The 14128-nt window shown below is 40.4% G+C and overlaps 1 protein-coding gene across 1 annotated transcript in view; it reads left to right on the top strand.

Moving 5' to 3' along the window:
* Positions 1-14128, top strand: part of RBKS (ribokinase) — a 74263-nt gene that overhangs the window by 21249 nt on the left and 38886 nt on the right. Inside the window, exons 3-5 of the mRNA XM_060026899.1 lie at positions 1666-1729; positions 2883-2945; positions 6525-6689. Of these exons, the coding sequence (XP_059882882.1) occupies positions 1666-1729; positions 2883-2945; positions 6525-6689 (292 nt within the window). The remainder of the gene's footprint in view (positions 1-1665; positions 1730-2882; positions 2946-6524; positions 6690-14128) is intronic.

Genomic DNA, 14128 nt, shown 5'->3' on the forward strand with positions numbered 1-14128 from the left:
GCTGTTTTCACACTACAATAGCAGAGCTGAATAGGTGCAGGAGAGACCATCTGGCCTGCAATGTCTAAATCATTACTACCTATCTGGCCCTTGACAGAAAAAATTTTCTGACCCTTAACATAGACAGTCTAAAAGCTTACCAGGAAATGTTATCATCACTCATTGAGGTTCTTGATCAAGTTAACCTCTAGGTTTCTTTCTGTTGATATGTCCAAAGAGGAGCAGAATATACCAGGAGTGCTGACACCTAGATAGAGACATTATCCACTGACCAAGCGCTCATCTGCAGGACAGAAAAATAGTATAGTTCAGGTGTGGCAAGCCTAAAAGCCTGTGGGGCCAAACAGGTAACATACATTGCAGTAGGCCAGGTGGGGACTATGGTGAACTAGAGAGCATGTGCTCACTAATGAGACAGGTTCAGCTCTGTTGTCTTGCAAGAATGTAGGCCTGGTGTTTACCAGGACCTCTAAATTTTCAGGACTTCCCAGAAACGTGTTTGTTTTTGTGGAGTCTCCTGATATTTAAATGGTGACAAGCTGGTTAAAAGTAAAAATAGGAGGAGAGCCACACAAAAACCTGCACGTGGATGTTTATAGCAGCTTAATTCACAATTGCTAAAACTTGGAAGCAACCAAGATGTCCTTCAGTGGGTGAATGGGGAAATAAACGGTACATCCATGCCATGGAATATCATTCAGCACTAAAAAGAAATGAGTAATCAGGCCACAAAAAGACACGGAGGAACCTCAGATGCATATTACTAAGTGAAAGAAGCCATTCTGAAAAGGCTACATGGTGTATGATTCCAATTATATGGCATTCTGGAAAAGACAAAACTATGGAGACAGTGAAAAGATCAGAAGTTTCTAGCGGCTAAGAGGAGGGAGGGATGAATAGGCAGAGCACGGAGGATTTTTAGGGCAGTGAAGCTACTCTGTATGAGACTATAATGGTGGATACATGTCTATACGTTTGCCAAAACCCAAAGAATGTACAATCCCAGAATCGACCCAGATGTAAGTATGGAGTTTGTGTGATAATGATGTGTCAATATAGATTCATTGATTGTAAAAAAAATGTGAAACCCTAATCATGTTGTCTGTGAATGGAAGAGTCCAAAGGAAAAATAGAAATATCATTACCAGAATGGATGCTAGGATGCAAAACAACAGAATTCCACTACACCAACTTACCCAAGTTAGCAAGGACTTTTTAAATTCCCTCCTCTTTGCCCCATGTCAGGGTCAGTGGAGAAGATAAGAAGATTCTAAAACACCAGGCAGGTCATTGCAAAGATGCCTTCATTTATACTGAAGTATGAACAGCTGACATTCTTCATAAATATTGATGATTGTTGATGGTGGACAGCTCTGTCTCAATGGCAATTTCCATATGAAAAGATCAAAATGAGAGTGAAGCTACAGAACTTGTGACAGTCATTAAATGTTCAACGTTTTAGGCAGGATACAAATGGAACATTAATATATAACAATTATTTGGGCTGAAATCAAGTATAGCATCTTACATTAAGAGGATTAATTAGTTAATGTTTACAAAGTACCATGCAGATATGCCCTTTTAAAATGCTAAGTATTCTAAAAACTACATTGTAGCATTTTACTAAATGTAAAAAATCTAATGTTCATCATTTCTTTGGTACAGGTTGGCAAAGATTCCTTTGGCAATGATTATATAGAAAACTTGAAACAGAATGATATTTCTACAGGTAAAATTTCATCTTTCTTAAAGTTAGTTTTTATAACTTTCTTCTGGAATCTGGTTACAAGTTGAAATTACAATAGAATTATTAGATCCTCCCCTGGTGGCCAGAGAATTTTTATGCACAGCTTTGTCTAGTCTTGCTTAAATATCCTTTGGTTAATTCTTTCATGTACGTTTCTCCAGACAGGAATAAAATGATAGGAGGTTACAAGCATTCATCTCATAGAAATCTTTCAAAAGTTGGGCTTCCCTGGTGGCACAGTGGTTGAGAGTCTGCCTGCCGATGCAGGGGACATGGGTTCGTGCCCTGGCCCGGGAAGATCCCACATGCCGCGGAGCGGCTAGGCCCATGAGCCATGGCTGCTGAGCCTGCACGTCCGGAGCCTGTGCTCCGCAACAGGAGAGGCCACAACAGTGAAAGGCCCGCGTACCGCAAAAAAAAAAAAAAAGTAGGTGACAAGAGAAAACAGGTGCTGCATTCACAAAAGATATCTTAAGAAGAGTCATTGAATGTCATAGCTGGAAATGATCTTAGAAACCACTGATGCTGATACCATCATTTCACAAAAGAGAAAACTGAAAGCCAGATTGGTTCTGAATTTGTCCAAGAGCACACAGTTAGCTGGAGCCAGAGCCAGGACTGGAGTGCAGGTCTTTGGCTCCAGTTCAAGGCTCTTTGCTGCTGCCAAAGGCTGCCTGATCAACATTTCCATTTACACGCCAGACCATAGTTCTTGATGAGATGCGAAGCTTATGAAAATGAAGAAAATCAAACAATCTCATTTTATGAGTTTGACCTTTAGTCTTTCATCTCAAGTCTGTCATTTCTTTCACTGAAGAAAAGAAATATGGTGGTCTAGAAAAATGCATATGTGTACAACTGTGAATAATCTGAAGGCATTGGAAGCGGGGGTGGTTTGCTGGGTTGCCACTAATGTAGAAAAAAGGCGCAGCTAAGTGTGAAGACTTGTATTTTCCTCATTGTATAGGTGATGCGATGGGTATAAATTAGCACTAATTACTTACTTCTTTTTTATCATTCCAGATGGTTAAAGGTTAAAAAGTTTTTCCAAGGATTAGTGGTGCATTGAAATTGTTAAAATAGATTATCCTTGCCAGGCTGTACATACGTGACTGTGATTTCCTTTTTCTTTTAGAATTTACATATCAGACTAAAGATGCTGCGACAGGAACTGCTTCTATAATTGTCAGTAATGAAGGTATGTGTTTCACATACTGGAGTATCATTTCCAGAACTAGAGCAGAAGCATCAATTTTTACCCTATTCCCATGGCTCTCTTACCATAACCACCACTCCAAGTTTTAATGTATGGTCTTTCCAATCTAAATATATATGTTGCCCTTTACTTATACTTCCCTAGTTGATCATTCAAATACAGAATTGTCCACCCAATACATATGAAGTGGTATAGTTGCCTCAAAATTATACTTATATTCTGTAGCATCCCATTACCCTTCATGTGAACCCAGAATTGATATTTCTCTCTAAAGTAGTTAAGTATTCATCTGTCATTTCAGTTACACTAAGTAAATAAATGTAAATAGATAGGTGCAAAAGAACGTTGATGAATCATATTTATAGAATATTTACTGAGCAAATGGCAGCAACCAATTACTTCTAACTTATTGTTAGTGTTCAATTTTGTCTGCTCTTTAAACAGCAACCAAATCTCAAAAGTCTATATACACAGCTATGCCTGTCACGAGGCTTTGCAATAGGTGAAACATTTGTCTTTTAAAAACAGTAACTTCCAGGACTTCACTGGTGGCACAGTGGTTAAGAATCCACCTGCCAATGCAGGGGACACAGGTTCGTTCCCTGGTCCGGGAAGATCCCACATGCCACTGAGCAACTAAGCCCGTGTGCCACAACTGCTGAGCCCGCATGCCACAACTACTGAATCCCACGCACCTAGAGCCCATGCTCTGCAACAAGAGAAGCCACCACGATGAGAAGCCCATGCACCACAACGAAGAGTAGCCCCCACTCACTGCAACTAGAGAAACCCCGCGCACAGCAACAAGAGCCAACACAGCCAAAAATAAATAAATTTATGGGGGGAAAAAACAGTAACTTCCCTTTACCCTCAGGTAAACTTTTCATAATTGCTGCCAACTATTTTAAGTATAAAAACACCTACATAAGATTTTTTTTCTTTTTCTTTTTCTTTTTTTGCGGTACGCGGGCCTCTCACTGCTGTGGCCTCTCCTGCCATGGAGCACAGGCTCCGGATGCGCAGGCTCAGCGGCTATGGCTCACGGGCCCAGCCGCTCCGCGGCACGCGGGATCCTCCCGGACCGGGGCACGAACCCGTGTCCCCTGCATTGGCAGGCAGACTCCCAACCACTGCACCACCAGGGAAGCCCTACATAAGATTTTTTAAAATTAGAATTAACATTCAGAAGGACCAAGCATTTCATGGAGCACCTAGGACAGAAGAACCTACTGCATTGTGAGAAGTCACGAGTGCGTTGTTTTAAATTAGGATTTCTCACAATATGTCTTTTATTTATAATGCAGTTTCACAAAATCACTTATCGTGAAGTTATGGTATTTTTAGTTCTACTTTAGTGATCTCAAAGTTGCAATAACAACCCCCCAAAAAATATATTCCACTTAAAGACAGTAGACAAAAGGTTTCATTCTAACAATAGTCTGTGTCCATTATTTTAAGCTACATTTAAGTAATTATTGCTGCTAACAGCAGCTCATTCCCTGTCTTAAACCTCTGTTTTGTGTTCTAGGGATATCGAGTTCTGTTTCTTTCTTATCTGTGTAACAAAATACTGCATTTTCCGTGCAAAGATATTTAATATTGTGTATGGGGTGCCTGTTATGGTAGACTCTGTCTGGTTTATAGTGTATGGTAATGCCCTCGAGAGTATAGGTTGTAGTAGAAGAGCTAACACAAATACCCAGAGAGGCAACAATCAGCATCTTTAAATGAAGGGATGAGTAGCAGTTTTGACAAGTTTAATTTGAGGCATGAACAAGCTCGCCATATGGCAGTGTCCACCAGACAGCTTTCGTCTTGGGCTTTGTCACTCATCAGCCAAGGCCAGGCCAGAAATGTCTATTCAGGAGTCAGCAACACAGAGCAGCAGTTGACTGTAGCAGAGAGAATGAGGTCACTGAAGGAGAAAGGCGAGGAGGTATGCTGTCTTTCAGTGTGCGGGTACTTTGAATTTTTCCAGTACTGAGATAGGGTTTATGCTGAACCATCCCCACTTTATTAAGTCCTCCTTGGCCAACAGACACATCTGTGGTAAGATGATAGGCCAGCATGTGTTCTGCGGTCAGAGGTAATTTTAGGTCACGTCTATACAAGATCAGCACAAGCAGCCTAGAGCACAGAAAAGACTGATGCAACTCATCCCCCTAGGTCAGGCTGTCCTATAGAACATAATGCAAGCCACGTCTATAATTTTACATTTTCCATTAGCCACATTTTAAAAAGTAAAAAGGAACTGGTAAAATTAATCTTAATATATTCACTTAACTCAATATATCCAAAATATTGTCCTTTCAACGTGTAATCAAAATGTTCTTTAAAATTAATGAGGGACTTCCCTGGTGGTGCAGTGCTTAAGAATCCACCCACCAATGTAGGGGACACGGGTTCGAGCCCTGGTCCAGGAAGATCCCACATGCCACAGAGCAACTAAGCCTGTGCGCTACAACTACTGAGCCTGCGCTCTAGAGCCCGCGAGCCACAACTACTAAAGCCTGCGCGCCACAACTACTGAAGCCCGCGCACCTAAAGCCCGTGCTCCACAGCAAGAGAAGCCACTGCAATGAGAAGCCCACACACCACAACAAAGAGTAGCCCCCACTCGCCGCAACTAGAGAAAGCCCACGCGCAGCAACGAAGACCCAATGCAACCAAAAATAACTTAATTAATAAATTTAAATAAATAAAATTAATGAGATATTTTACCTTCTTTTCTTACAACTTAGTCTTTGAAATCTGCCATGTATTGTACGATTGAAGTACATTGCAGTCTAGACAAGCCACATTTCAAGTGCTTGGTCACCACATGTGGCTTGTGCTCATGACTACCGTATTGGACAGCACAGCTCCTGAGAGTTCACCTGACAGAGAAAATGCACCACCACGCCTCCCTCACTTGCGTGGGATTGTAGAGAGTGGGTCCAAGTGATAGGCATACAAGATTCCTTAGTCCTGCTTCTGTTTGATCTAGTACAGTATAGGCCAAATATCACTCTCTCCCTGCCTTAAGTTATCTCATAGTTTTTCATGTTTGATATCATAAAATGTGTTTTGATTTACAAAATCACTTTTCTGAATACCCTGGGGTACACACATGAACTGACTGCGTGTTAAAGAGCATGAGTTTTTAGCATTAAGCAAGCTGATTCCTATTTATACTCATCATTATGACCTCTGTCATTTAGGATTCAGAATCTTTACCACAGATATTGTACCAGCCATGTCCCATAAGAGAAAATTTTTAAGTATGTTATATATAATTCATCAGCTAATATTCTTTGTAAATATATGAGAATATTGATAAGGGAAATCTTTTGTTTTAGATTTTTTCTCAAGATGATCAGAATAACGTGATACCTACAGAGATGTAAAGGAAGATCCATAAGGAATACGAAATTTAACCTGAATGGCTTAGAAATGCTAGAATTAATACTTACAACACATTTTATATATATAATGACTTTCTAAGGGTGACTGTAACATTGCAGGATGTCGTTGCTTGGTTTTGCTTGATTTTTAATATAAACATGTAGAAATTCTTTATAGGCCAGAATATCATCGTTATAGTGGCTGGAGCAAATTTACTTTTGAATACTGAAGACCTGAGGGAAGCAGCCAGTGCCATTAGCAGAGCCAAAGTAATGATCTGCCAGCTAGAAGTAACTCCAGCAGCTTCTCTGGAAGCCCTGAGAACAGCCCACAGCAGTGGAGGTAATTCTACACATTTGTCCTTCTTTCTGTAAAAGCTTTTATCACTGTCTCAGTGAAAGTTAACCTTTCAAGTTAAGCAAAGCCATACTTTTTCTGCAGTAAAATATTCTTTCTCCCATCTGTGAGATTCACTGTCTTCCTGTAGTTCTCGATAATGTTAGAAAACCTTAAAAATAGTGACAAAATAACATGAGTAGCATTTCTGATATTTTGAAATACAAATCTCCAATCTAGTTAGCAGAAATAATTCAGGTAGTAACTAGAATCTTTGAAGCAGCCCATTGTCCAAGATACACTCTAAGTAGTAGAATGAGTTCCATTCTGACAAGCAGAGGTTAAGCTGCAGGTCATGTATAATCACTGCCCAGGTACATTTGGGTAAATATCTCAACGAACTGAAGATTTGTTCTTTCTCCTTTTTGTAAAACTTTATTGTCTTTTCTATAAACTACAAAAGATTATTTATATGTAATATTTTCTTTGTTGTCAGTGTCCTTTAAGCAGCTTTTTGTTTTGTTCGATCTTTGACTTTGGAAATTTTCAAACACACAAAAGCAGGCAGAATTGTATAAGGAAACCCATCACCCAGCTTCAACAGTCATCGACTCGTGGCTAATCTTGATTCATCTGTTCTCCCACCCACTCCCCTTCTCTCAACCCCAGCACATAACCAACTTTTTAAAACTCCAGATAGTTTCTTTCTGTTTGCTTCTTTTTTACCACCGACTAGTGGGGAAAGTGTCTTCTGAGTTAGAATCCCATTTCTGTTCCTTGTTAGCTTTGTGGTCTTAGCAGAATTATCTGATTTTTCTGAGCCTTGTCTGTTAAATGCATACAGAAATACTCCCCTCAGAATTGGTCTAAGAATGAAATAAAATATGATGCCAAGAATGGTGTAGTACTTCTCAGTAAACACCAATTTTCTTTTCTCTTTCACGTCTCTCTTTAAATTAAAATTAGGATAATATCCTGATCTCAGCACTCTTTGGTCAAAAAAATCAAAATAAAAAGTAGCCACTCTAAGACAGTGGCTTCTCCTTGATATTGTGGCCATAGTTCTGTGAATTATACTAAGAAGGAAATAGGGAGAGAACCACATTGACTTTTCCAGATAAAACTTTCTCATCAAGATACAAAACCAAAAAAAAGAAGAAGAAAAAGAACAGTAAGTGTGTGTATGTATCTGTGTGTTTATATAAGTGATTCTCTCAAAGTGTATAGTGTTCTACATAGCAATAAATGGAAAATAAGTTACTGAAATGATTTTGTGGAGAATTTTAAAATGTATGTCCTGATTTAACAAATTTCCTCTTGGCAAAACAACATGCTGTGGCAAATTCTCACTGACATTTAATGTATTTTTAATGGACTCGAAGCTGTCAGAAAGAATTTTAAGCCAAAACCCATTTGGTTACATTTTCTCAGGGTGTCACAGATAAAGTCTAAGGCTTATGGTGAGCATTCTCTGCAATGACTGCACTCATCGTAATCAGGTGATGTGAGTACACCGTGCCACTTCATTCATGCTCCTGTCTTTCCTTGTACAGGTCAAAGTATATTCTCATGGAACTTCTTTTTTTCCTACTGTCCCTTGCTTCTCAGAGATGACTGTTCCCTCTGTCCTAGTCTAATGGCCTGTCACCTACCCATCTTGTGGCAGAGAGAAAGGTACAGGAACCACAGTTGAGGAGCTAACCTCTCACAGGTGAGGCTAGAGTTACCCGGAGGGACAGGCAGCCTGACTCGGGCTGTCATTTGTGTGTGTGGGGGTGTCCAGCAATGCCTCCTCCATCACCTGCCAGGCAGTTCTTCTAGTCGAGGAGCTGGAGGATCTGGGGCATCAGGAATGGGTGGGGGTAGGTGATGGAGGGCCAAAGATTACCTAGCCTACTTCACATTGTTACTGAGAGCCAGCATGCCTAAGTAGTGATTCTGCATGATCTTTCTTATATAGTAATATTGGAAGTAGTAATTCCTGCACTTATATGTACTTTACAGTTTATAAAGCACTTTCATATATATTTGATCCTCAGAAAAACCTTATGACAAAAATATGGCAGGCATTCTTCTCCCAGATTGAAGGGGAGAAGACAGACTCGGAGAGGTTAAGTAATTAGCTCAACCAAGGTCACTGTAGAAACCAGGATTCCAGACTCCAAGACCCAAGTTCTGTATCCTAGAGCACATTTTAAGTAAAGAAACTGCCACATCCCATTGATATCAAGGAACTGAGCCTTTATGAAGAGTGTCTCTAGAAAAGTGAAATCCATGAATTGTAACAATGCCCAACATGTAGCCTAAGCTTTGAGTGTTATTACTGCTCCAGTCACAGAGACAAGACCCTAGAGTGTTCTCAGCAATGTGTCCCCTATCTGCAAATGCCCATGCACACAGGAGCCTCTGTCTAGAACTCAACTGGTCCCCATTTGGTAGTTACCAGTCAGACACAGCTTAGATTTTATACTATGAGTGGTGTGTGTGTGTGTGTGTGTGTGTTTGAATTTAATGCATCTTCATTCTCACCTGAGAGAAGAGTGGTATAATGAAAGGAGCACTGATTTGGGAGTCATGAAGTACGGCTTTGAATTCAGGATCAATCACTTACCAAATAGGGGTCCTCATGCAAGTAAGTCAGTTCCTTGCACTGAGCCTCATTTTATTCTGTGAAACAAGGGAATTGGACTGAGAGCCCTCACAGTTCCTCAGTGTCACAATGTGAGAATGGGCTGATCACAGAGCAGGCCCGGCAGAGCATAAAGACCTGTTGAGTGCTGAGTGTCCTGTCCATTACCCCACAAGGCTGCATATGTGCCAATCAGCATTATTCCATCTACAAGGAAGATGGTAAAATCCATGTCTCATCATCATCTATGGGTTTATTATCACAACTCCCTTATCTATATACTTATCTGTGTACTTACAAGCAGTGACGTTTGAATTAAACACATTGTATAACTGGATTATGTATCAGTTGTTAAAATACAGAGGAAAAGACCCCCCGCCTTCATCTTTGAATATACTTTCTCAGAAATCGCTCTCTTTACCAAAATGAAAGCATTGGTTTTAAACAGCACCTGCAACACCAAAAATGACTTGGGAGCCCTCTACAGCCCCCTCCTCTCTAGGTCACAGTGGTGTGAGGTAGGCCCACGGCAGAGCTGGTGGTACAGCTGCTTGTGATGAAATTATGCCTGTTGGTTCTGGTCTTTATATCCATTTCAAAGCAAATGGGACATTACAGGAACAATTATAAATAATTGAGATTGTAAGATCGCCAAGATTAAACTCTAGGTAGGATACAAAATATCTTTTAATGACACTTTAGTCCTTTTCCATTTGGCAAACAGAATTTCTTGGCTGGCCACCTTGACTTTCACAATAACATGGTCCAGCACATAGCCCAAGCTTTGGGTGTTTTTGATGGTCAAGTCACAGAGAAGAACCTCTAGAGTGGGAGACTACCAAGCCAGTGTTTTGGGTAGCCCAACCTTCCTATGGTTTCTTTACTTAGGGTGATTTTCTTCCCCTGTTTCTCTGAGCTCGTTATTAGGGCCTTCTTAACTGTCCAGCCCCCTGCCCTCCATGGTGACATCATTAAGAGCTTCCACCTCATTTTCCTGTCTTTGCGCCTGTACAATTGCCTCCCTGGGCCTCACCAGTTCCTGACTGACATTATTGCACCAGCTATTGACATGCTGTTAAGACAACTGGGAGTTTAGTCCGTCATACATTGTAATGAATAATAATTACTGTTGGGTGCTGTCAGTCACCTCTGCAACTCCAAGTTACTCCATGGTACATCCTGTGTTCTCTAGTTTTGCATGGTTCCAGGATGACATCAGTTTTTTTTTTCATCTTGACTATTACAAATTTGCATTCTTCTTTGATGAACTACATCTACTAGTTCTTCACTTTTTTTTCATCATGGTAAAGTATTCATGCTTATTTATGGTAGCATGAGCCAAAGAGACTCCTTTCTTTATGGTATTTTCACTTTTCCCCTAAATTTAGTTATTAGACTCTAAGCCTATGTATCCAGTTTCTTTTGGTAAGAATGCTTTCCCTTGGTAAGATACAGGCAAATAAGATTTGCTTGATTTTTATACAGTATTTACAGGCAAATTAAATTGTAGAATTTCTCAATCCAGCAGTTGTTGCTTAAAATTCAATGTCACTGTTTCTTTAAAATTTGTTTTTGGGACTTCCCTGGTGATGCAGTGGTTAAGAATCCTCCTGCCAATGCAGGGGATACGGGTTCGAGCCCTGGTCCGGGAAGATCCCACATGCTATGGAGCAACTAAGCCCATGTGCCACAACTACTGAGCCTGCGCTCTAGAGCCAGCGAGCCACAACTACTGAGCCCACGTGCCACAACTACTGAAGCCCACGCACCAAGAGCCCATGCTCCTCAACAAGAGAAGCCACTGCAATGAGAAGCCTGTGCACCACAATGAGGAGTAGCCCCTGCTTGCCACAACTAGAGAAAGCCCATGTGCAGCAACTAAGACCCAGCACAGCCAAAAATAAATAAATAAAATTTTTTTTTAATTTGTTTTTATTGTGAAAAATTTCAAGTATGGTAAACTCATATATACTCTCATTTAGCTTCAACAATTATCAACACTTGGCCAATCTTGTTTCATCTATACCCCAACTTATTACTCCCATCCCCCATTGCAACCTTGGATTATTTTGAAGCAAAACCCAGACATTACATCATTTCACTCACAGTGTACTCATTTTTTCCATTACATCATTTCACTCACAGTGTACTCATTTTTTCTTTTTTTTAATCTGTTATGTATCTATACACTAGCAATTCTTTTTTTTTAATTAATGAATTTATTTATTAATTTTTGGCTGCGTTGGGTCTTTGTTGCCGCACGCCAGCTTTCTCTAGTTGCAGCGAACGGGGGCTACTCTTTGTTGCGGTGCACAGGCTTCACATTGCGGTGGCTTCTCTTGTTGCGGAGCACAGGCTCTAAGCATGCGAGCTTCAGTAGTTGTGGCACACAGGCTTAGTTGCTCCGTGGCATGTGAGATCTTCCCGGACCAGGGATTGAACCCGTGTCCCCTGCATTGGCAGGCAGATTCTTAACCACTGTGCCACCAGGGAAGCCCATGTACTCGTTTTTTGATGTGAGATATTATATATATTTTAAGAATTATGTCTTTGCATGATGTATAGCAGTTAATCTGTGGTCAGATTTATTCTCAGCCTTTTGTAACTACGCACTTATTAGTTTAGTGAGTAACCTCTCAGACTTTTCTCTTCTATGTAAGTGTATAAATACACATATAGTTATGTTTTATTTGTTTTGTTCAAAGTGAGGGAGATCCTACCATAGACTTTATTATAAAACTGCCTTTTTCACTTATAAATAAATTATACAAGTCTTTATGTGGCAAAACAGAGATCTGCTTCATTCTTTTGAACAGCAGCAGGGCATTCCATTGGATGTATGTGTCATAACTTTTCATCAACTCTGATAGATACTTAGGTTTCTTTTGGTTTTTTTTCTGTTACAAGCAGAGCTGAATGAGCATCACTGTACTTCATCTTTGCAGGCCTGTGTATGTCTGTAGGACAGGGTTAGAAAAGGAATTGCTGGATCAAGGATCTTTTAGGATAAAATGGAACTTTTATAAGAAGAATGGCTCTACCCTATTGTTGCATACTGATAGCTTGCTCTAACTTGTGCTCAGAGCTGCTGAGTGCAGCTTTGAGGATCAGATTAGGTGAGCAATGGTGTTTCAATTTAATGCTTGAGGAAAATAGGGAACAACATATTTATTTTGAAAACCTAAAAAGTAAATGGGTGTCTTAGAATGCTGGGCAATGATGGCTTTTATGCATAATTGACATCTCTGAGACCTTGCAGGAGCGGGAAAACCAATGAGAGAGATTTTTGCCAGGCTAAAAACTCCATCAGAAGGCAGGAGAGATGGGTGGACAGGCGGGGGTGTTGGGCTATGGGTAAAGGACAATATAATAACAGTAATAATCCTTTATTTTTGTACAACACTTCATAGTTTACACAGGGCTCTTACATCCATGTTCTAATTTAAGCCTCACAATAACCCTGTGCAAAAATATGAGCAGCCAAAAATATACCATAGAATTTCTGTGGGTGGACATTCTGGATTCTAAAATAATGAAAATATGGGAATAGTGTTAGCCTATAAACCACTGGACGAGACCCACTGACTGAACCAAAATGTTAAGTAAGACCAAAGAAGGTGCAGCAGTAGATTAGCTAGCCTCCCCAGGCAGAAGTAGTGGACAGCTTCCACTAGTCACATGCTGATACACATCTCCCTAGGAATGTGGAATGCATCAGCACCAAACTAGCCAGGGAAGAGCCACGTGGAGAACTTGTCAATGTGCATGCTCACTGACCTTACCCCCAGAGATTCTGATTCAGTGGGTTTGAGGTGGAGCCCAGAAGTCAGGCATCTTAATAAGCTATCCTAGTGAGGCTGATATGCAGCCAAGTTGGTGAACCACTGTTCTAGAAGAGTCTCTGGGGACTGCAGCTAGAGAGTTTTACTCTATGAGTCTATAGTAAATTAAGGTTACTAAACACACATAAGTCAGTGGACCTGGGTAGAAGAAAGAAGACCAACCAATCTAGTTGGGTACTCTGGTGGATAAGTGTTTTGACATAGGGAGAGCTTCCTATGAATATAAGTTCTAAATACTTAAAAAAACAATTTACAAAGTTCCAGAACAAAGGCTGTTTTTAAATATTGTGAATTGCCATGGGGGCTTGTGTTGCTATGGACAAAGTCCTGGCCTAGAGAGGCAACCACTTTAGAAACGACCAAACCCTGGACTTCAAGCTGGAGGACCCTGGGTAGGGACCCAGCTTAACCATCTCCCAGTGTTAAGACCTTAGACTGACCTCATCTCTCTGAGGTTCACTTTCCTCCTCTGAAAAATGTACTTCTTCTAACACTGTAATGGCCGTGACATTCTTATTTTTCCTCTTTCTGCTGTCCCCATCCATCCTCCTCTTGTAGTCTGAGCTAGCTCTTAGCCTCTGATTGAATTTCTCCTCCTTTATCAACCTTTCCTTTACGTTCCCAGATTGCCCACAGAAGCCAAGACTATAAGCTTTTGTGTGAATGTGTATGTTTGCATGAGTAAGTGCAACATATTTGGAAGACATACATAGGTGTTCAAAACGTGGATATGTACATGAACTTCCTACTTACCATTCTTACCAGGAAATTTTTAAGCTCTTCATTGTTTCCTTTCTATCATCTCTTTTTCACTTTCCTGGAAAATGGATTTATGAACTAGCCTTGCATCTAAGCACTCACAGTAACCCACAAAAATGTTCACCAGCCTGCATGTTCACATTTATACATGTCCTTTCATGCCACAACATTCAAATTTTTCTTTAATGTTCTTGTTGTCCTTTGCCATAACTTTG

The sequence above is a fragment of the Delphinus delphis genome, chromosome 12 (genome assembly GCF_949987515.2).
Source record: "Delphinus delphis chromosome 12, mDelDel1.2, whole genome shotgun sequence".
Classification (NCBI taxonomy): Eukaryota; Metazoa; Chordata; class Mammalia; order Artiodactyla; family Delphinidae; genus Delphinus; species Delphinus delphis.